This window comes from Xenopus laevis, chromosome 1L (assembly GCF_017654675.1).
Source record: "Xenopus laevis strain J_2021 chromosome 1L, Xenopus_laevis_v10.1, whole genome shotgun sequence".
In the NCBI taxonomy this organism is placed as follows: Eukaryota; Metazoa; Chordata; class Amphibia; order Anura; family Pipidae; genus Xenopus; species Xenopus laevis.
Window position 1 is genome coordinate 140,759,914 of NC_054371.1, and position 24,577 is coordinate 140,784,490.

Below are 24,577 nucleotides of genomic sequence, written 5' to 3' on the forward strand. Positions count from 1 at the left end.
TCAGTAAATTGATAAATAACATATTTCAGTTGCTGTTGTATTTTGTTTACAGTTCTAGCTAAAAAACAATGTAAATGTGTCTTTCAGCAAAGGAGAAATGTGTATATTATGTTTGCCTCCTTCTCAAGAGTTAACACAATTGCAATACAGAATGGTTGTTGGACTCGAGAAGCACAGAAGCTTCAGCTGCAGCTTGCAAATGAATTTGCCTCATTCTGACAGCAAAGGAAAAAAACTCATTTTCTAGGGAGTTACATGAAATTCTGTATTTATCAGTCTGGGCTAAACCATGGCTTTCTGATGCAATCACAGATGCCAAGTCCATGTCCTTGTTATAGTCTTCCTTTATCAAGCAGCTGGACCAAGCACGGATTACCCAGGCTAATGAGTACACACCATATTGACAATGGTGTGTATTATCTATCCCTGTCCAGCATTAAATAGATACATTTAAAGAGACAGAATGGAAAAAAGTATTCATCCAGCAAACTGTACATTTGATTTCAACATGTGATAATGTTAAATCATTCTAATCTATCATTTTTACAATATATTTTTATAGAATTATACTGTAATACAGAAATTCAGACAAAGATACAGAATAAGAATGGATATAGGTATGTACTCATGTTCATTTGACAAAACTATCTTTTTCATAGAATAGTAAGCGAGGTAAAAAAGTACAATATTCTACTAAACAAAAATACAGAAAAAAATGGATCATGACAATGATAATTTCACTTAATAGGTTTAACCCAGATTTGAAACAAACCCAGCACAAAAAACAAATTACAGCAAGGCTAACCAGTGATCGCTCACCCAGCAATATTGTGCTTGGAAGAATGCAGGAGTCAAATCAGATTAGCAGAGATTATAGAAACATTTTTATACTTCCCTGGACAGACATCTCTGAGAATCTGGCACAGCTTCACATTACTTACAGCAGAGCAGAAAACAGGTCAGCAGTTTCAACACAGGAAATGCAGTTGGCAATTACACAACTCCTTAGCAAATTAATTTATTATATGATAAATTATAGGACTGAATTGACACCACATTCTAACAATATTAAAATGTATCAATTCTATGGCAATTTATATGTATATATGACTTTTAGAAAAATTCCGTGTATTTGCTAATTGTTAAATAGGATTTTGTTATATTGTTATATTTTGCCTTAAATCAAAAGCCCTAAAGGAATGGAGAAAGTTCATGAGTGTATAAAAGGATCTGGATCCTTTATTGTACTCATCTATCTGTAGATTATATGTGACCTAGTTTTAATTGCCCATTGTAAAGATACCATAGACTTTTGCTCCAAATTTTGATGTTGTATTGTTGGTAAACATTTATTTAACTGCACAAAAGGAGGCCTTTAATTATATTTATCAGTTTTTTCACAAGCTCAAAAAGCCCTCAATCACATAGATCTGGCAGTCTTACACTAATCATTATCAAAGACGTAAACTGAATCCCAAAGCAGATCCTGAACATAGAACATCTAAGAAAAAAAGATACAACAAATCTAACACAATGTAACTAGCAAATTCTGACTTAATAGAATAGTCAACAATGATGGTATATTTCTCAGGCTGATATTTTATTCAGATCATGGAAATATTTAAAGTCTATGTATGATCAGATGTGCATTCAATGTCTTTGTGTAATAAGGTATTAAACTAACATGAAAGTCCTAAAATGAGTATCAGATAGGCTGTCAATCTCAGCAATGAATCTGTCTTAGAAATGAATCTGAAAAGCAGATACAAACTATTCACTGAATTCATCATACAGTAGGTGAAACAATTAGGTAATATTTAATCTGTAGAATTATAATACAATAATACAATAGAGTACAAAAGTACAGGCTGTAGACTTCTTGGTCACACTATGAATATTTATCACGGGGGCAAAACAGTGCCCAATTGCCCAGTGGCTCTATTAAAATAAATCGTATTCTCAAAAGAAAAATTACCATTCCATCAAAGGCCTGAGTATGGCATTATATAGATACAGCTACCAATATACACATAAAATTATACAATCCCACTCACCATATAAATCATTAGTGCTAAAGGTCAATCGCATATTATATTACCATAAAATAAAATTTCCTTCTTAGAGACTGCATTCAGCTGTTTTGCAGTTTTTGTTAAGAGCTGTGCAACAGTGTCCCAACATACTGCATGCCACAGATATAGGTCCCATTGGGGATGTTATGTTTTTATATATTGAATAGGATTTTATTCTTGTTTGTATCTAATGGTTTAAAATATATTGGCAGTTGTTTTTAATATAATCCCAGAGGCCATCATGCCTTTTATGATATTGTATTTCAACATGAAATGCAGTAGACTAGGTCCCAGGTTCCCTTAAGGATGTGTGCTTTTAACCTTTATTATAATAACATTAATTTAGTATGATTGGTCCATTGCATGGGATGGGCATGAGGTTTGAGTACCAGGTTCATCTGGTAAGCTTCCCTTTTTGCCACATATTTGTTCGTTTAATATTCAGTAATAATGATTCAGGGACCTTTAAAAATCATTTCATTAAAAAAAACATATCCGTGTATTGAAAAATCCATTACAAAATACCTTTCACACAGAATATAAAACATGTTGTACCTACACTGGCCCTTTATCAATGTAATCATGGGATCATTGTGATCAATGTGATTAGTACAAAATACATGTATACCACCTTTGACTCAATTAACAAGAATAGTGCTGTAAATAATGAGGAAAAATCAGATTACTTTTTTCAATACTGGAGGAAAGACATAAAATAAATTTTAATCAAGGCCTGGGGGAAAAAAGCAAAATTTTAACAAAAAATTGTAAAAAATGTATCTTTTTTTAAAGGCTGTCTCCTATTCGTTTATGATTCCAAACTGATGCCTGTTTCCTAAGGTAGTAGCAAACAGAAAGACTGTGTGTTGCAGATCATTAATAAATCTGCACTGGTGACAGCTGTTACCATACTGGAGGGAAACAATTGAGATAGGGGAGTCTCTATTTTGTGCACAACTACACTTGTGCAATTCTATATCTTATTGTATGAAAAGGACATCATTCATGATGGAGTGTGCTCTCTGTGAATTTATTTATCAGAGATGCTGTTTATCCTAAGGTAAATTGAGAGGAGCATCTGGGAAATCTTTTGATCATGGGCTTTTGACTTTGATTACTGCAGAACTTTGACTTTTGATTAGCACTGGCGTATCAAATTGTTATTACTAAAATTAAACATTATACAATTGAGAGACAGGTAAGCAATTATATCTATCATCTGTATGGGTGCAAAGTACCTTTGTGAATAAGATCCAAACAAGGATCCATTTTAGCAATTTTCACTTGAGTTTCAAAATTAGCCCTAAATTATAGTATCTGAATAATAAAATTATAATACTCTCAGGTCCTCAAGTGCCATCATGTCCTCATAAAGACCAGTATCAAGTATAGCAGATATGATGTGTTAGAAGCTGTGTTAGTAGCTGGATACACTTTGCTAATTCTGCAAAATAGGGTCAGATAATCAATAATGGACACAGTCTTTAGATTGAGTTTTTTTTTGTTAGATTGTTTGTTGAAATTATTTTGGTAGAAGCAATTATATCACATTGCAATAAAAATATATATTCAATTGAATATTAAGAGAAACTGTATTATTAAAAAGTTATCAAAGGTTAACAAAGGTGCTCCAGCATTCTTGTACTTGTATTTTCCAACATCAGAAAAAAAGAATCATCTGAGGGTATTTAGATTTACAGAGAAAGCGAAGGACTAGCACAAACAGCTCAATACATAGGGAGAAAAAAATGACACTACCTGATATTATGCCAGTTTTTGACCACAGCCATTTTTCAACTGCAATGAAACTCAACACAGTTCATCAGTGCTTAAGAAGAGTGGACATTAAACCAATAATCTAACGAACAGAAGGAAAATAATTACCTGCAGAACGGAGAGTCCGTGCCTCTCTCTTAATGTCATGCTTTCATCTACTTCTTGGGTTGTGTAGCTATAGCAGGGTTTTAGACTACTGCACATGATAAGTTAGCTTGAACTTTATAAGAAGGGCAGTCCTATTTCCTGATGTTTGCTTAAGGCGGAAATGGATGGATGGATAGAAGATTAAAAAAAAATCTTAAAATGATAAGCATTATATAATGTTGTGAAGATGCATTTAATTAAAATGTGGGTTGTGACCAGAGCCTAGCCAACACATATCCCAATACAAAACAGTTTTCCAACGTCTTTCCATACATTCTCTTAGCTGACAAATAACTGACCTGTTACTTGCTGTGCAACTGGGCTTTACAACCCTCAAAGATCTTGCATTGCCATTCTTCACTACTATAAATAACCTTACTTTGCAAAACAAATGCAGTTGCACAAGAATTTATTTGTTACTCAGACACATGGTGTAGCTACATATTCTGTAGTGAGGATACTGTAACTTCTGGCATTTTGAGCTTAGACGGCATTAATGTTTGCAAGGGAACCCTGGCCTTAGACAAGCATTAAGGTCAGTATGGTACTCTCCAACTTGCACATACTGAGCGACTTGGGGATATCCCAGGAGGGAATTTAATTGCTGCTCACTTCTAACCCCTACACTTAAGTATGCAGCACTCTTGGTTAGCAACAGCCCGACTAAAAAAAGGAGCTTGGAATCGGTTGTACCTTACCCCAATGTTAATTGATGAGTCCCTTTAGCCTTTTGCAATGACATTTATTACTCTAGGGCATTGCAAATGAATTTGAAAAACTTGATAGACCTTTAGAATTTATATTAGAATTAACATTAGCAGTTATACTTTGACATTATAGTAATAGCAGGGGGTCTGGCTAATTCAAGTAAGTGCTGCAAGGCCGGGACCCCCTCAGGACCCAAAAATCTAACGGGCTCAGAATGAATGTCCCCCGTGTCCCCCCTTATGGTGGCCTGAAAACAACACAACTACTTAAACAGTTGTAATCTGTGTGCCAGACTGTTTAGACACAACTGCGTTGCACCTATTGATGCAGTTGGTATAGTGAACACTGGAGCTACTGCCTGGACCCAAGTACTGGACACAAGCACTGGGGTTTAATGCACAACTGACTGTGAGGAAAATTGCTGGAGCACAACTACTCTTGCATTTTTAAATGACCCCTATTGATGATAGAATCTGAATCCTGCAAATCCATGTCCCGGGACTTGACCTAAACTGAATCCTGGATTCTGTGCATGCCAATTCCTTTTTACAACAATCATTCAAAATAAGATTCTAAATTTACTGAATAATATTGTTAATCTCAGCACGTTATTCTGTAATACGTTTTCTAATGTTGCATATGCAACCTTATAAGATTCATTGTTTTTACTTAATGATTTCATTCATGTGCCAAATGTGTGCACTCTGTTTTGGCAACAAACAATTTTATCAACATCCTTAACTTTCTACCTTCTAAATAATACAGCATTAGAAAAATGTCTTTCCAGTCAGCCATTAGGCTCTCGTGTAATCTTTCTTGCTCTAGGGAAACTTTGGGGGTGTCAACTTCTCCATTACTCACTCAAGGTAAAGACTGCAGAAAGAACTAAGCTGACAGTTACGGTGGCATGATTATTAAAATTAGGTGGGAGTCTGAGAGTAGGTAGCAGTAGTGGGTTGTTACACTTTTTCTTGAGTATTCCGTACCTTGTTAAATACTTCTATTAGACAAGCAGAATGTGTCTCTTGTATCAAAGGGTGAAAGTGAAAGTTTATCCTTTGATAAATATGCCTTTCATTATCAAATATAAATGAATGGAGAGTGGCAGAATTTCACTGTACTGTACTGTGGTGATCTCTAAGTTCACTTTTTGATAAATATACCCCTATGAACAACTGGACTTGCTGAGTAATCAATGAAGAAGTTTCACTACTCATCCGAGCAGCTTCTTCAGTTCAACTGACTGGTGTGGGAAGTTCTCGGAATATAAACTCTTCCACTAATCCATTTACAATGGCACATTGTAACTCTTCAAAGAGGTGACATCTGAAGAAACTCACAGAGGTGTTGATTCTGTGTAGTTGTGATAGGATTACCAATGTGTCATGCAACTCCTAGATACAGGTGTTACTTGTGAAAGTTGCATGAATGGATGTGTGAAGTGTTCTGAATCCGCCGGGGTACAGATGTTAGAACAGCATTGTATGTAGCAGACAGGTGGTGCCGAAGGCCCCCACCTCTGTTCAGAGATGGTCTCTCCACCTTGACACGAATCGCCTCTTTCACGCCTCGTTCAAACCAGCGGTCTTCTTTATCAAAGATTTGGACCTTGCTGTCTTCAAAGGAGTGTCCCTTGTCTTTTAAGTGTAGAAAGACAGCTGAGTTTTGCCCTGTAGAGTTCTCCCTCCTGTGCTGAGCCATTCGCTTGGAGAGCAGTTGTTTTGTCTCCCCGATGTATAGATCTGTGCACTCCTCGCTACACTGGACTCCGTATACCACATTGCTTTGTTTTTCTTTTGGTGTTGGATCCTTTGGGTGTACCAGTTTTTGTCTCAGTGTGTTGCTAGGTTTGAAAAACACAGGGACATGGTGTTTGTTGAAAATCCTCCTGAGTTTCTCTGACACTCCAGCTACATATGGGATGACTATGTTTCGCCTACTATGTGTCTCCGGGTGGTTATTTCTATTGGTGTTCCTGTTGGGCTTGGTTGCTGCTGTTTTGACAAAGGCCCAGTCTGGGTAGCCACACGCTTTCAAAGCTCCTCTGAGATGTTTTTGCTCTTTGTCTTTGGACTCTGTATCAGTTGCCACACATTCCGCCCGGTGGTGCAGGGTTCGAATGACACCCAGTTTGTGTTCCAGTGGATGGTAGGAATCAAACAACAGATATTGTATCACAACTACACAGAATCAACACCTCTGTGAGTTTCTTCAGATGTCACCTCTTTGAAGAGTTACAATGTGCCATTGTAAATGGATTAGTGGAAGAGTTTATATGCCGAGAACTTCCCACACCAGTCAGTTGAACTGAAGAAGCTGCTCGGATGAGTAGTGAAACGTCTTCATTGATTACTCAGCAAGTCCAGTTGTTTTTACATTGACCTATACTAGATATACTATGACCTGGATGAATGAAAATCTTCATAGTCATATACCCCTATGACTATGCCTTTGAGATTTGAAAATGCAACTGCACACAATTTGTATTGACTCAATCAGATGGGGTTTTCAAATAAAAATCACCTAAACAGTAATGGTTTCAACCAGAGCTCAGTGCATGAAAATCATGCAAATCCAATTTCTATGCCACCTACAGAGGTAAATGAGATTTTGATTGTCAGCCTAACTGGATGGGTCATAGCAAAGCTGCAGCAAGATTGAACTCCATTTAAATCCTGGATATAGATCAGATCTGATGTCAAGAATGACAGGAAAGCACAAGCACAGGCACAACACAGGGACATCATGAGGGAAAATCGGAGAAAATCATGGGGACTAGTGATGGGCGAATTTATTCGCCAGGCGGAAGCCGGCGTCAAAAACGGGCGCCGGCGTCAAAAACGAGACGCCGGCGCCGCTTCGCGAATTTTTCGCCGTTTCGCGAATTTCGCGCGAAATTCGCGAATTTTTCGGCGAAGCGAAACGGCGCAAATTCGCCCATCACTAATGGGGACAAATTTCATCTCAACTACAGACATTCTGGTTGGTAGCACTATTTTTGTGTCTTAATTCCATACAGTAGGTCTATATTTGAGTGTTTTCTTAATATTGTTCCCCTTCCTCAATTTAGCTTAAAAAAGAATAGCACGCAATACACTGCCTTTCACCCCCTTGGCTTTTGACCTATTTTATTACATTCCAATCTGTAATTTAAATGTTTCTTAATCGTATTTGATGGATCTGCACAAAATAGTCTAAGTTGGTGAAGTGAAATGAGAAAAATATATATATAAAAAAAAAAAAAAAACTGAAAATTGGCATGTGCATATGTAATCATCCCCTTTGCAATGAAGCCCCTAAAAAATCCTGGTGCAACCAATTACTTTTAAAAGTCACATAATTAGTGAAATGAAGTCCACCTGTGTGCAATCTAAGTGTCACATGATCTGTCAGTATAAACACCTTTTCTGACATGGTACCACAGCAATGGTACCACAACAAACCTGCCAAGAGAGGGCCACCCACCAAAACTTACAGACTGGGCAAGGAAGGCATTAATCAGAGAGGCATCACAGAGACCAAAGGTAACCCTGAAGGAGTTCACAGCAGAGACTGGGAATATATGTCCATAGGACCACAATAAGTAGTGATGGGCGAATTTATTCGCCAGGCATCAAAAAAAATTCACGAAATTCGTGTGAAATTCGCGAATTTTCCGGCGAAGCAAAAGAGCGCAAATTCGCCCATCACTAACAATAAGCCATACACTGCATAGAGCTGGGCTTTATGGAAGAGTGGCCAAAAAAAAGCAATTACTTAAAGTTAAAAATAAGAAGGCACATTTTGAGTTTGCCAAAAGGCATGTGGGCAACTCCCCAAATGTATGGAGGAAGGTGCTCTGGTCAGGTGACACTAAAATTGAACTTTTCAGCCACCAAGGAAAATGCTATGTCCAAACCCAAACGGTCCGAATCGAGGGAAAGATGGATGCTGATAAATACAGGGATATTCTTGAGCAAAACCTGTGTCAGTCTGCCTGTGATTTGAGACTGGGGCGGAGGTTCATCTTCCAGCAGGACAATGACCCGAAGCATACTGCTAAAGCAACACTCGAGTGGTTTAAGGGGAAACATTTAAATATGTTGGAATGGCCTGGTCAAAGTCCAGACCTCAATCCAATTGAGAATCTGTGGTCAGACTCGAAGATTGCTGTTCACAAGCGAAAACCATCCAACATGAAGGAGTTAGAGCAGTTTTGCCTTGAGGAAAGGGCAAAAATCCCAGTGGCAAGATGTGGTAAGCTCATAGAGACTTATCCAAAGCGACTTGCAACTGAAATTCCCACAGATGGTGGCTCTACAAAGTACTGAATTTAGGGGGAGTGAATAGTTATGCACGCTGAAGATTTCTGTTATTTTTTCCTGTGTTGTTTGCTTCACTCTTCGGCAGTGCTGTATTCATAAAGGGTTGCCATACTTAATTGTACCCTGTGTACCCGTCTCCTAACATAGCAAGTTACAGAGCGCTGGCAGGCACAGGCCACAACAGAGTCCTGTATTTTCTGTGTGCAATATGGCAGGCATATAGAACAGGGCTACTTTGCCCCTACTGTATAGGCACAGTACTCTGCACATAGTGCTGGATTTCCAGTCTAGTGCTAGGTGTAGTTGGCTGACATATTCCGGATGCAAGTGCTTTTTAAATAAGCACTAAGTGATATGTTTTTGCACACTTTTAGTGTCATTACCTTGTGTCAAAGTAGATTCAAAGTAGACATAATTGCTTAAATTTCTGCTGAGGACTTCGTTTTTTGGTAGCTTGCTGATTTTATCATAAAGTGCCTTTATTATGTTTGCAACAGGGGACACCCATACACGAGTAGCTCATCTGGGCACTATTGCACTGCTAATGCAGTTTGTTCACTGATATCAAGCCATTGGCCCATCACTTATCATCCTCTTTGTTTTAAGTGATAACTGACACCTGTAAATGAATGGCAGAATTGGCTTCCTGACAAGAAACAGCTCATTTGTTTTACTCCTCCAGTGAGGGGGAGGGACAAGGTGCAAATGGGAAAATGCAATTTTGCAGGCCTGATTACATTACTTATGCTTAACCCTTTGTAAATGAGCCATACAGTATGTCTGCAGTTCATCTTTGTGCATTTCATAGTGCCATGCCCTCTTTTGCACTACCATATTTGCTGTATATAAATAAAAAAAACATGCATACAGTACACCAGGTATCAATATAAAAGTGTAGCAAATCCCGCCATTATATGCTATCACATAAAAACTGAGTAATTCTATCTTCAGATTACCATTTAGTTCCAAATTTATCCTCTCCACCTGCGGTTTTCAATCTGCGGAGCCAATTAGGGTGATACTAAACCCATTTTCTGCCCTAGTTGTTTTTATAAATATTACAGAGTAATAGTGGTTTCATATACAGTATATCTGTTTTTATTGAGTGAAAGGCCTATAAGCAAATGTTGGAGGACTAAAAGGGGGGTTGGAAAAACTTGTATTGGTTCTGACCGTCATTGCCTCCAGTGGCCCTTCACTGAAATGAAATGAATTTCACATTGAACAGGAAACATGTCACAATGCATATTACTTTAGGGAAACCTCTATGTTTTTTCTTTTTAAATAAGTTTGGTTTCATGTACTTTTCATTATTAGTCAAATATAGTAAGTAGCGTCCGAATAATTTTGACGCACAACATTTTTTATGTGCGCGACAATTTTTACACGCATGTCTCTTTTGTCCAAATGCATTAAAGCTAATGGGTGTCCCAAAAATTTTCACATGCAACAATTTTGACAGTGAATTTTCACTGCAATCTCGCGAAAACATTCTCACTTGGCGAAGTGCGGAAATTCACAGAGAATCCATGCATGGCGAATACATTTGCCCATATCTAAACCTTAGCAATGAAAAGCTGGGAGTAATGTAAAACAGTAACACTGGTGTAAGTTTGATATCCTTTATGTACTGAGTGCATTAATGCGGTTTTCCAAGGAAGCGACTGATTGATCTGCATATCATTGCTAACCACTACATTGAGACTGTAAAGTGCTACATAGGCTTAAGGAGACTCATATTCCATAAATATCTCAGCATTTGTAGTCTTTTGAAAACCTCTGATCAGCTGCATTGTGGTCTAGAATGAGTTAAAGCATTTGCCACTTTCATAGTACCACACAAAAAAAAGTGTCAGAAAGAAAGGTTAGTAGGCACTGTATCTTGGGAATATGAGTAATACTCTTTAGCTATTTTTCAGAAAGATTCCATCTTCAGTAATGATTTGCTTCCCATAACCTCTTCGCAATTTTCATTTAATCTCATAATGACTTCTTAACTAATATTGATTGGGTTGCATTAATTAAGTTTTTGCCTTTGTCTTATACAGTTTTCATGTTGTTGTCAAATTATGTATAATGATACTGTGTATTGTATATGTCATTGTATCTTCCCTTCATAAATCCTCAGCGTGGCACGTATTCCCTCCCATGGCCTCTTGCCATTATAGTGGAGACATCTGTCAGATACATAGTACACACTCATTTCAGACTCCTCTTATCTAGACCTGTAGCTTATCTGAAGATGAATCCAAGGATCCTAGTTTTAAATAGAGTTCTTTTTTTATTTTAATCAAGGAAGGAGCCTGAAAAGCACCCAGACTGAAGTTTATAATGAACATATCATTAAAACAAAACTAATGAGGTCAAACACAAGGCTTCAGGGAAGGGAACATTAAACTAAAGACATACACGAAATATTACAAATCGAAGATAATATTGCAGTGCTGTAATATCCCTTTAAACAGCTTTGCTTATCACAGGGGAATGTAGAGTACAGTAATCTGTGCCTCCTGTGTAGAGTGCAGAGGAATTTCACCACTGACATGCACTAGAGAGCAATTCACTCTAACATTCATCACATTCAACATTCATCAACTTGTTAACTTCATTAAATGTGTCCTTGAGGAGTACTGCCCAAAATGTGTGTACAAGTCAAAATGCTGCAACCCCCGGTCAGGGTTATTGGCTACAGTCTGCATGAGTATCCCAAGATAGGTAGATAGATAAATAGATATACTGTGGGTTCCAGTTTAGCATAGTGAATAAAATCACTATCTTTGTAATATTTAGAAATATTTTTTAAAGTTTTATTTTGGGTTCCAGGCTAAGCACAATTTTTTTTCCAGTGTGTTATTTTGGATTTCCATTTGCATAATAACAAAATTAGGTCAAGGCTGCTCTCAAGAAGCAAGTTTTATAGCATCTAGCTACATGTTTGACATGCACAGAACATGGATAATACCGAAAAATGTTGATGGTAAAATAAAAGCATCTTAAGGATAATGAAATACAAAAGATAAACAGAATGCATTCCGAGCACTATCAATTTAAGACTTTAATGGACTTTGTTTCTGTGTAGCACAATATGCTTTTCATTTTGCATTGTTTCCATGTCAAATAACCATTAACCCTTTCCGTTACAGAATGAAGGAAATTCTCAATTCTAGTGTTTACTGCTATCTCCGAGTTAAATGGTGATCTAGCAAATGGGCATTTTATCAACTGTGACATTCTTTTGTTCTCTGTGAATGGATTTTCAAACTATCCCTATGTGACAATTGTCCCGCAGGAAATGAAGAAATACTTATGGTTTTGAAGTCATTTGGCAGCAGCTCTTGAATTGAATTGAATTCAGAGATCTGCACAGATTGGCTTCATGGTTCAGGGTGAGTAGCAAGCACTATGGAACACAAAAGCATTGTGCTCTCTTTTTTTTACGCCAGTTTTAACCCTGCTTACACATGCCAACAACTGAATGAAAGGCTAACAACTGGTGCGTGTGAGTGCCTATGTGTGTTTTTTCTGCAATGCAGGATACCAAAGTTAGGCAGCTCACTGTTGTTGTACAATAACATATTCAGGCACTATGCTCATTGCATAATATGATTCAGAACATCGTGTTGCATTCATACCTTGAGTAGTCTGACAGAAGGGAGAAAGGCAGCGTGGCAGAGCTTTCGAATGGTCCAGTTTAGAGGCCGAGGAGCATCACTTTGACTCATGACCCTTTATAATATTCCAGTGGAAAAAATTAACCTTCTGGAGACCTCTAAAGAACCAAACAGCCCTTGCGAATCTGGCATCCCATATTCATTAAGCCCAAACCGGCTTCATAACAATTCCATACTGCTGATGCTCCCTGGAACTTAAAGTGGATTTGCTCTAGCTCCTGATCCTTCCTGATATCAGCATCCTCTCTTGGAACAGCAGTGCTCATGCATACCAAATGTAGCTGAATGCAAGCAATCAGACTGCTGCTCAGGGGAGGGTAGGACCATTTTAAAGGAAAGGGGCAGCCCTGAATGAACACATCTACTTCTCTCTCTCTGGTTCTCTGTCTTTCTCATTCTCCCCCTCCTCCTCTTCTTCCACTTACACATGCCGTGCTTTCTCAGTACCGCCACATGGTATGTCACTGGATGCCTGATGATACTCTCTGGATTGCTCTTTATTTGCTTGGTATGCTTGCAGTTGCTTTGAAGTGTGGGGAAGACCTAATAAGGATGTGCTTTGCATTTCATTAACCCATATATCAGCAGGAAAAAAACATCATAGCAGTCATTAACTCTTTTCCTGCAATGTGTACGTGTATTTTTTAATGAAGCTCAAAACAATCAACCTTTACTGAAATGTCGCATTGAAATAAAAAATTGACAGTTAGTGAAATCATGTCCACTGATGGTACTTATGGCATCTTACTAACAGACAAAATAACATACATGGAAGTTCAAGGCAATCACATAAATGATAAATGATTGATAAATGAAATACATGAATATGGACTAAGGATGAGAATGAAGAAAGTTATGGTTATATAATACCCCATAAACTAAGCAAAATAAAAAAATAAATGTCAGTGGGGTTTTAGTATTAAAATCCTGAAAGCTAGTTTTAGGAAATGTTCTGCTTAGTTCCATAACAAAAGAGAGGATTAGAATCAAAGAGAGCCTGGTGCTAGGGTCACCTTCTCGATTGCAGCAGAGACAGCATGGGCCTTTGGAAGTCTTGCTTCTCACACAGTATAGCTGCAACAGTTATTGCTGTACAGTAAAACATTTTGAGATGATAATGGCGTAGACTGGAGAGAGGTGAAAGTGTTTTCCATTTAAAACCAAAAAAAAGGACTATCTAGGGAATGCTTTTCCACAAGTACTGTTACCATTGTTAATATTTTTATAATGATTTGATATTCTTTTCTGTTTGTCCTATACTTGGGATTGTTAGTTTTGAAGCAAAGAGAATTTTTTCCATTTTCTTAATTGTGCGTCCATATTGTACCACTGTGTAAATAAAACCAACAACTATGGGGAGGCAGTCGCTTGTTTGTCATAAAACATTACCATTGCAACAGATTTAGATAACATTAGAAATAAAACACTGGACTCAGTTTTCCCTTTAAATGGGTGGTGATTGCCCACCATTTTGACAAAAAAATGATAACCCATCCATGACATGTTATACCAAACATAGGTTTTGATGGGAGGGGGAGGGGCTGTTAGCTCCAGGTCCCTTCAGAAGATTTTTTTGCAGACAGGGCCAAGCACAAACAAGTTACGCCACTAGCCATTGGTCTGTCATCCTGGTCATTTCCGGTGCAGGTGCCAATGTTATATATCATTTAATGCTCATATCTTCTTTAGAACTACCTTTATGCCCTCATGATAAAAGGAAAATGTTAAATATGTAAATATGTTTAGCACTGCTAAAAAAAAATATTTCCTTTTCAGGTTACCCATTTCCATGACAAAAGATAAACATCTGGATCAGTGGTTTCCATATTGATCATAAGTTAAAAACATAGTAGATACCAACCATTATAATACTTGAAGCGTTATAAGTTGCCTAACTTTCCTTTATCTTGGGCCCTCCGCTTATTGCACTAGGCCCCTTATATTGGGATTAATTGATCTAGATTAACATTAAATTTTTACTAGCAAAATGGGGATCTGAACTAATCAACAACTGGCAACTTTAAAATACAGGGAGTGAATTGTACAGAGTGGCATCTTGTGAAATCTTGAGTGTCATCTTGAGATACCACATGCATTGGTCAATTAACTATGCTGCCCAGCACAGCAACACATAGCTACAGTGTAAACAGCATAATTTTTGCAGTATAAAATTGCTAATATCTAAAAAATGAAGAGGCATAGACAACTACTGTAAATTGCAAAAGTGCTCAGAAAAGCAGCCAAAGCAGTTCAATATTTTTTACTTTCAAGGTATCCCTATACATAGCCAATACTAACCAACCAACATTTATAATGTGAATCATGTAATGTAAATGTTGTCGCTATATAAATAAATGATAATTAGCATTTAGAAGTGAATATCGTTAAAGGTAATAACCCAACTGGTTTATTATAGTCATTTATTTTCTTGTTGTTGTGCTTAAATGGTTCATATACTCCACACTATTGTGACCACTAATCAGTTTCATTTGTTTTTTATAATTTAGTATCTTAATATATTATTGCACTATAATTTAAGGTGGGATGATGTTTTATAGTTTATAGCCAATGTTGCTACATTGTCATTAATTGTTGGTTAAGAATATTATCTAAAAAATCACAACGTATCAAAATGGACATTATAGTTCTGTGACTGTATATGATACGAAGCACTATATTAAGGACTATTAAATGGCTAAGAATTTTCATATTAACTATAAAGGTTTTTGAATGGACTACATCATTTCTTTCATGTGCCTATCTGGATTTTTAGGACTGTATACCCCATGGGATGAATTGCATTACTACATAATTAGAATTTTGTGACCTTGCTGCCTGCAGGGGATTAGCCATATTACCTTACTTTCTGCTAAGAATCACTTTTGGTTGGGGAGTGGGATTATGGTGCTTATTTAGATGTGTCATTTTCATTTTTGTTTCTATATCACCCCCCATATATGTCGAAAAATATGTTCATGGCTGCAAAAACATGAGTAAAGTACATATCATGCAGATTAAAGGAAACATAAGTGCAGGTGGTAGCTTCAGGGTTCCCTCAGCACCCTATGTCAATTGCTGTAGTTCAGCTGTGTTAAAAGAATCTGGCATATGCAGCACATGCATACCAAACACCAGTAATAACACTAACTAATAAGATGCCAGGCAAACTTCGAAAATATTCAGCATAACTACACCAAATTTTGAACAAATGAAATGCAAAGCTGTGTTAATTTTGGTGTATTGTGGTAGGTGCAGCAAAATTTAGTCAAGAACATTGTTTCTTTATGCCCACAATGATGCTGGAATTCTGGGGAACATGCTGCATTTTGGGAAAAAGCATTGCATTGCACTACTGCACTTGTGGACATACATGTTCCCTCATGTGAGTCAGAGACATTTTAGAAATGCTAAAATTTTCTTTATATGCACCTTTGACAAGTTTGTCCAAAAAAAAGGGCTTATTTACAAACCCCAGGGATTGGAGCGCAAAGGAATGCAAGAGTGCTCCTCTTAATTCTCACTTACAGAGCACTTGCCCCAGAGTTGTGGCTCTCTGCATATAGAGCAGTGTCAAGAGGCACCGTCAGCCCTGTGTTTACCACCTGTCTGCTGCTGTATACTACTCCTTATGCCACTCCCTATTTTGTGCATCTGAATGATATGCAAGGTAGGGGGCGGGAAGGGGATGTCTATGTGCCTCCCCCTCCCAAAACTTCATTAATACAGCACTAACTAGCACTAGTTTAGCTTCAAAAGAAGCCCAAAGTCCTAAAATCTTTGTACATATTTGCAAGATTTCCTAATACTCAAAAACATTTTTTGCCAATTTTCAATTAAATAGTAATGAAGAATATTAAATATGTCCTATAATATGGATTTACTACACACTGCTAAAATGATATAGCACAATTCAGACTTTGATACCTATGGCCTGGTAGTTTTATAAGATAGTGGTGCACGGAGGCCTCCGTATACCCAGTTACTTACTTTGTATGTTGCGTCTATGCACACAAAACACTAGTATAAAAAAATGACATGGTGATGCAAGTCACTGGCGCTTACTTATCAGTGTGGTTCCAAATGAGCTCTCCCATATTGGTAAACCATGTAAGTTTCAGTACATGCTACTTAGCAGCCATCTTCAATTATACAGAAATCCTGGAAAATAATACATTGTCTACAGAAATGTGAGAATCTGCATTCATTTTTGTACTTAGCACATTGCACTTGCCTCAGTAAATGATCCTTGCAGAGTATAAAAAAGATTGTTGTAATCTCTAAAATGTGTATCCCCCCTCCCTTACATTTAATAAATCACGATTGCAATGGATAATCCCTACGTGCAGTAATTAGTTTATAGTCACAGGTCACCTCTTATCTTCTAATTCTAACATTTGATTAAAACTAGGCTGGAACAGTGGAGAATACAGTACAGATGTCTTGGAGAAGCTGATGATATGAATTTCAAAAGGTAATTAAGGGAATAATGAAAAGGCCGGTATTGGAATTTTAATGCATAGATCATTTACCATGAATTTTTCATATTTAACCATGTCATCTCTGCAAGGTTCAATTTTAGGTGCTGTGAACATTGTAGTAAATGACATAATGATTGTTATTTGAGAGTCTTAAACTTTAATACACATTGCATTTTCAAAGTGGGACAACTCCATAACTTGTTAGGTTCATAACAAATATATGATAACATTCTCAGCATGTTTGTATCCATGGCAACCTGCATTTTCTGGGTTGTAGTCAGGACTTGTGTTTCACCATTACTCTCTTCAGTTCCTCTCAAAATATAGAACTAGATTAGAACTAGATGCTTCCTTTGAATCTTTGTTTAGTAATATATGTTGTATAATCACAGCACTCAAAGGAAAAGTCAGCAAACAGCATGTCATGTTTGGAACTAAGCCCTGTCTAGTGAGTGCCAGAGATTAGCTTTTTTGACAGTGCTTCTGTCAACGTGTACTGGGGGCTGTTTTTTTTTTCTTTTATAGGTAATGCTAGTTCCGTTTATTGGAGAGCAAAAAGTCAAGATATGATATATACCTTTAAATATAAGGAAGTGGTCCCTTGGATCCCTTGGTGTTCCTTACGTAAGCCTGAGCACTATATACAGTACAGACAAATTGGCTCACTAAGTGACCATAATGTCTGAGTATTAGGGACCATAGACTATGAGCTCCATTGGGGTAGGGACTACTGTGAATGATGTATAATTTCCCAAAAGCAGTGATGAATGTATTTGTCACGGCCGGCACCCAATACCAGAACAGGTGCCAAGTACCCTGGTCTTGGCTCGGCTTCACCAGTAGTGTGACCACCGTTGGGCTTCGGGAGGAGCCCTCAGCTTACTTGGGTGCCACCTGGACTTAACGAGGGGTACAAGGCAAGATGTTCTGGCTAGCAGAGGGGCATGGCAGGTAGCAGAGTCTTTTGGGCCGAAGGTCACGGTACAAATGGAGCAGGCAACAGAATCGTCAGACAGGCTGGGTCGAGGCAGGCAGATAACAAGAATCGTCAAACAGGCAAAAGGGTCAAAACCGGGTGATCAATCGAAGGGTTAAACTGTAGAGTAGTCGTAAGCAGGCAAGGTCAGGATCCAGAATTCAGAATAGTCAAAATAGCCAGGCAGGGGTCAAAACAGGAATCAGACAGGTTCAGACGGAATCAGACAATAGCACAAGGCTCAGGAGCACCAGGAATACAATCCTATCACGGGCAATGTGAAAAATCCAAACTGTGCCTTTAATACTTTTAAATTTCGCGCCACTGCGCGCTGACGTCACACGCCAGCGCGCATGCGCACATAAATCAGGAAGGAACGTGCCGCGCGCGCCCTAACCATTCCCCATTTGCGCCCAGAGGAGCAGCGTGGCGGGCGTCCCCGCCGAGCGGGCTGCAGGCGTCCCTGCAGACCCCCTCCCGCTAGACCACCAGGTAAGGTTGTTACAGTATTCTAAAAGGATGACTGAATATTCCAAGTGTGAAGACATCATTTGTCTGCCTATAGTATATAGAACTCTCTGGATTCATACATATGAATGGAACCAGGTATAAATGTCTATTCGCTGAGATACTTATTATACACATAGCTCTGTAGTTGTTGCCCTGCATGTGAAAAATAAAGGCTTTTCTTTTAATCGGAGAGCTGCCCATTTGAATTCCTTACACATGGAGTCGCCCAGGTATGGGTTCCATTATCCAGAAACCGTTATCCAGAAAGCTCCAAATTACAGAAAGGCCATCTCCCATATACTCCATGTTATCCAAATAATACCGTTTGTTAAAATGATGTCCTTTTTTCTGTAATAATAAAAAAGTACCTTGTACTTGATCCTAACTAAGATATAATTAATCCTTGGAGGCAAAATCAGCCTATTTGTCTTAAAAGAGAACTAAAGCTTAACTAAAGAAAGGCTAGAAATGGTGTACATTATGTTTTGGGTTTCTGTACCAGCTCAGGGAAGATCTGTGCCCCAAAAGATGCTCCAGTAGCTCTCCATCTTCTTTTCTGCTAATTCACTGGACATGAGCTGTGCTGCTGTCACTTACTGAGTTTAGGGACCAATGCACATTATATAGTATATACAGTATATCATGTAAATGTCACAATACAAGCAGGGTCGGACTGGAGGACTCATTGCCCACCAGGGCTTCTGCCTCAGGGCCCCCTCTGGACTCTGAGGGCTGCTGCCTCACTGCCTCCCATTCCTGCAAACCCCCCCCCCGTCGCGCGGCAAAGAGCTGTGCTGACGTGCATGCGTGAGTTCGCACTTGCGCACACGAGAGGCGGCGCAGTTGCTGGATGGGAGGCCCTGAGGCAGTAGCCCTCAGGGTCTGGAGGGGGGCCCAGAGGCAGAAGCCCCAGGAAGAAATCCAGGTGGCGGATCTGGGCTGAGGGGCCCACCAGGTTTTTTCCCTGCGTTCCACTGGTCCAGTCCAACCCTGAATACCAGGCTGATTAGTACATAATACTGATAATTGATACATGGCAGCACATAAACCAGTGCAAATAGCATGAGAATTTAATAATCAGCTCAGTAGCATTAGCTTATATTACAGGCAAACCTAATTTTATGCTTGAATATTTGCGACAACCCCTAAGCTTAGCTTCTCAACTGCTGCTAAACTCACAAAGAACATGTGAGTATCCGCAGACATTTTCCAAGATGTGACCCCCTGTGACTCCTGGACCATTGCTGCTATTGAGAAGCTGCAACTTAAAGCTGCTGCAATAAGCTCCGTATATAAAATATGCCATTTTTAGCCATATTAATTTTGAGGAATGAAGATCCAAATTATGTTTAAAATCCATTATCCAGAAAACCCCAGGTCCCAAGTATTCTGGATAACAGGTCCCACACCTATATTGCAAAATGCCTCAATCCGTCATGACTGTCCAGCTAAGAGTGGGCAGTTACTGTATATCCGCTGGATAAATGGGGCCAGAAGCAGCTTGATAAAATTGCATTGAGTGGAAGACACTTGTAATGAATGCAGATAAAAGCAGAGCCAGTACACAGGCCAGAGGTCAGGGCAGGCTGAGACAGTGTCAGTAAACAGCTCAAAATTCAGAAACAGAGTATCCACAAAAATGGGGCAAGGAACATGGGCTGGAACACAGGGCAAGGCAGGGACTCAGGAACCAAGCAGGAACAAGAAAGAACCAGCCCACCACATCAAATCATTTGACTCAAGACAGATCTTGACATATTAACCCACTCTTAAAATAAATGGTAGATCAAATGTAAAAGTAATCAATGCACTCCGTAACCTTTAACTACATGATGACCCATGGGAATATAGTGTTGTGATCTGCATGAGAAATTACATAAGTCTCAAAGGCACTGGTAAAACATCAACATAGGAAGCACACTGCTATAGCTGCGCTAGGTTGCAAGAAGGGATGCTTAGTATTTACAGTAAAGCCAGTGTTATATGTTTACAGTTTAAAGAACTCATCAACAAGTACTTTCATGATTAATCACAAATTATCATGAGTTCATTGAGCCTGAGCTTTCTTTAATAACAAGCATAGCAGAAAGGAACAATTGTAGAACACTATTGAAAGCATGACTCATTTTCTCTTCACCATCAAAAATAAACCAGGAACCTTTAGATTATATTATATTATTTACTAGTGATATGTGTGTCGACAATAAGCCATCACTACTTATTTACTGGGGTTTTCCAGATATTGAATCTTTCCATAATGTTGGATCTTCATACCTTAAGTTTAATAGAAAATTATTTGAACATTAAATAAACCTTTTAGGCTGGGTTTGCTTCTAAAAGGGTTACTTATATATTCTTTTAGATCAAATACAAGGTACAGGTATGGGATCCGTTATCCGGAAACCCGTTATCCAGAAAGTTCCAAATTACGGAAAGGCCGTCTCCCATAGACTCCATTATAATCATATAATCCAAAATTTTAAAAATGATTTCCTTTTTCTCTGTAGTAAGAAAACAGTTGCTTGTACTTGATCCCAACTAAGTTTTTAATTATTAATCCTTATTGGAAGTAAAACCAGCCTATTGGGTGTATTTAATGTTTACATGATTTTCCAGTAGTCTTAAATTGTGAAGATCCAAATTACGGAAAGACCCGTTATCCGGAAAGCCCCAGGTCCCGATGATTCCGGATAATAGGTCCAATACCTGTACTGTTTTATTATTACAGAGAAAAAATAAATGTTTTTTTTTAAATTTTCATTATTTGGATAAAATGGAGTTTATGAGGCAAATTTAATAAAGGGCGAAGTAGCTAACGCTGGCGAAAATTCATTCATTTTGGCACTTCGCAGATTTACTAACTGGCGCTGGCGTAATTACGCTAGCGAAGGAGATAGACTCTGGCGTAACTTCGCACTCTAATGCCAGGCGAATTCTTGCTCTGGCGAAAGAGCATTTCTACGTATATTCACTAAGTTTTTGATTTTACTGTCCATTACCTCTATCGCCAGACTTGCCTTCACCACCTCAGATCAGGCGAAGTGCAATGGCGTCTTTTCCTTTTTACAGGGTGAGAGGCTGAAAAAGATCGAATTTTTTTTAGGGTACCCTCCTTCCCCCCTACATTTCCTTACATATGGCACCTAAACTATACTGTGGGCACATGTGTAGGGCATTGTATAATTTTATTAAGGTTCCCTGGCCTTGTGTAGTGTTATGTATTTGCTGCAGCATATACGGCCATTGTACTTTAACTGCACGCCGTATGCAAATTACCTGCCGCTAGTGTAACTTCGAACTGTTGATCGGATTTTTGCTAGAGCAACTTCGCAGGTGTTCGGTAACCTGTGCGCAACTTCGGATCGAAGTGTTGCGCTGTGTACGAAGCCATCGCTGGCGGATTTTCGGAGGTAAGTAAATTTGCCCCTATGGGAGATTCCTTTTCCTAATGTGGAGCTTTCTGGATAACAAGTTTCCAGATAACGGATCCCATACCTGAATATTTATTGAGATGGCTGTAGGCAGAAGCAAGGCACAATTACAGTATTTGTCATGCATAATGAGTTCAACCTGTACCTGCCTGCAACTCCCTATGGATGTTATGGTTTCTGTTGGTTTTGGGCCGGCCTACACATCACTATTATGTACAAACACTGGCCAAAACTCATGTGATATGTTATAATCTATTTAAAGAATTTCAGTGATGGAGCAATAGTTGCCCTAGGGAAATGGTGGAATCTGTCACTGCCAGTAGATATGTTATCTTGGTTTTCAAGCTCCCCCAACATCTCTCCAGCTCAGCAAATATTAGTTCATACGCATTTTACTAACCAAACACAGAAACAGCATGCAATCCATGAGATTAATGTTTTGTGGCAGTCCAATCAGTTTATTTTTGATATAGATTTTCTTCAGCATTTCATGACATTAGTTATTATCGTTTTAAGCATAATATTTTTTTTTTTCACAGCTCTATAATGTTTGTATAGTAAATGTCCATTTTTAATATTCAGTTTGCATCTATTTTGCTTTGCTTACTTGTAAATAAAGATTACATGTTTGTAGCTAAGTTATGTATGCATCTTTGTATTTATTTAGTACCCCAAATATACTCAGTGGTTTGCAAGACATATAACAAAAACAGTGATAACAGTTAAATCTATGCCTAAAGTGCTAGGTGTTTCAGTACACAGTGCAGTTGGGGTAAGGTCCCTGCCCTGTGGAACAGGCGAAAGGGTTGGGGTTTGGGGGTCAGGTTGTTTTGCTGTAAAGGAGATTAGCTGAGCGCTTCCTTAAGAAGGTGATTTTTAAAAAGCTCTGAGAGAAGTTTTGGTGTGGGAGGTTACCTGCAAGGAGGTAGAGTGTTCCAAAGATGGGGGTGCAATAAGGTAGGAAGGTATTATGTGTTGCTTTGTTGAATTGTATTGTCAAGAGAGTGTCCTGAGCTGAGTGCAGGACCCAGGGTGGAGTGTATAGGAAGATAAACCATGTCATTGCTAGCATCTTATAAGGAAACCGCACTGTGGGAGGAGTTAAAGACCTTTTAACTATGTACTATGTATATTTTATTTAAGTCTGAAACTGTAAGTAACATCGGAAACAACTGCATATACCCTAGTAAGAACAAACCAAGAATCATTAATAATGCTAATTCTTTCAGAGCCAGGCAATTTTCAAACTTCATTTGTATACAGAGCCAGACAGTTTTTGATAATTTTAAGTTGCATTTACAAAGTGCACAGCAGCAGCATGCAAGGTGCAAAAAACAGGCACAAATCCATGGCATGTCACAACACTTACTACAAAATCAACACACTCCTTGGCCAGTATTTCTTCATAACTGAGGCTTTTCATACCCTTAACTAGCTGTTAAGTGGCTCTTTTCTGGTCTCTTTTTAATTGAATAATGCCCTGTCGGAGGACTGGATACCAAATGTATTTCATATTCCACATATGTCCTCGAAATTTAGCTCAAAACGTTGTTTGTCCTTGCAGCAGCTGACTGGCATTACTTGCTACAGCCAAGCTTATTATTCACAAGTGTTCTTAGGTCCTTCTCTGGTGTGGATATTTATGATGGCGTCCCATCAATATGTATAAGTGGCTTGCATATTTTTACATTCCAAATGTAACCTTGCATTTATCAACAATGCATCTCATTTGCCCAGAATGCCAGTTTGTCAAAAACCTGTTGCAAAGATGCCACATCCTGGATGGAATTAATTGGACTGGATAGTTTTGTGTCATCTTCAAAAACTGATACATTACTTACAATACCCTCCCCTTAATGAACAAGTTTTATAAAAGTGAGTCCAATATAAAGCCCTGTGGGACCCCACTGAGAACCGTACTCCAAGATGAGAAAAACAAGAAAAAAAACTTTGACAACCACATTTTGTATAATATAATCCTTTAGTCAGTTTCCTATTCATGCAAAAACAACATTACCAAGACCAACAGTTTAGAAAGCAGAAAGTAGTTGTTTATACAAATCATCATATTTTTTACCCATAATGCAGTGTTTTACCCATAATTCTAGCATTATTGCAGCCACAAAGGGTATATGTGACTGATGCAGTTTTGTCTGATGCACCAAAATGTGCACAGTTGCAGCGTATGATTCCTTTTTAAGTGTGATAGTTAAGAGTGAGGGAATTTATGTATGGAATGTTTGATGGTATGAGACTTTTTATACTTACTTTGTATTGCACATATACGTGAGTGTGATTATTTCTGTGCTTGAAGCTTTTTATGTAGGAATAGCCTGAATGGCCATAATATTTACTGAAAAGTGATGATGACAGAAACAATGTATTGCTAGTTGGGACATCCTAGTGAGATACAATTGTAGAAATGTGAAAATTTAGACAACCATACACATTACTGACAGGCACATCCCTAGTAATATGGACGCCTAAGTGGGTCCTTATGGGGA

The 24,577-nt window shown here is 38.3% G+C and overlaps 1 protein-coding gene across 3 annotated transcripts in view; it reads right to left on the reverse strand.

The window, feature by feature from the left end:
• The window catches only part of trpm3.L (transient receptor potential cation channel, subfamily M, member 3 L homeolog), a 152,369-nt gene extending 139,330 nt beyond the window's left edge, over nucleotides 1-13,039 (reverse strand). Inside the window, exon 1 of one of the 3 annotated variants that reach the window (XM_041564224.1) lies at nucleotides 12,640-13,037. In XM_041564224.1, coding sequence (XP_041420158.1) covers nucleotides 12,640-12,729 — 90 coding nt within the window. In that variant the 5' untranslated portion in view covers nucleotides 12,730-13,037. Of the gene's footprint in view, nucleotides 1-12,639 lie in introns of all 3 variants that reach the window. The other 2 variants (XM_018258772.2, XM_041564231.1) reach the window with 2 other exon arrangements.
• Nucleotides 13,040-24,577: the final 11,538 nt, after the last annotated feature.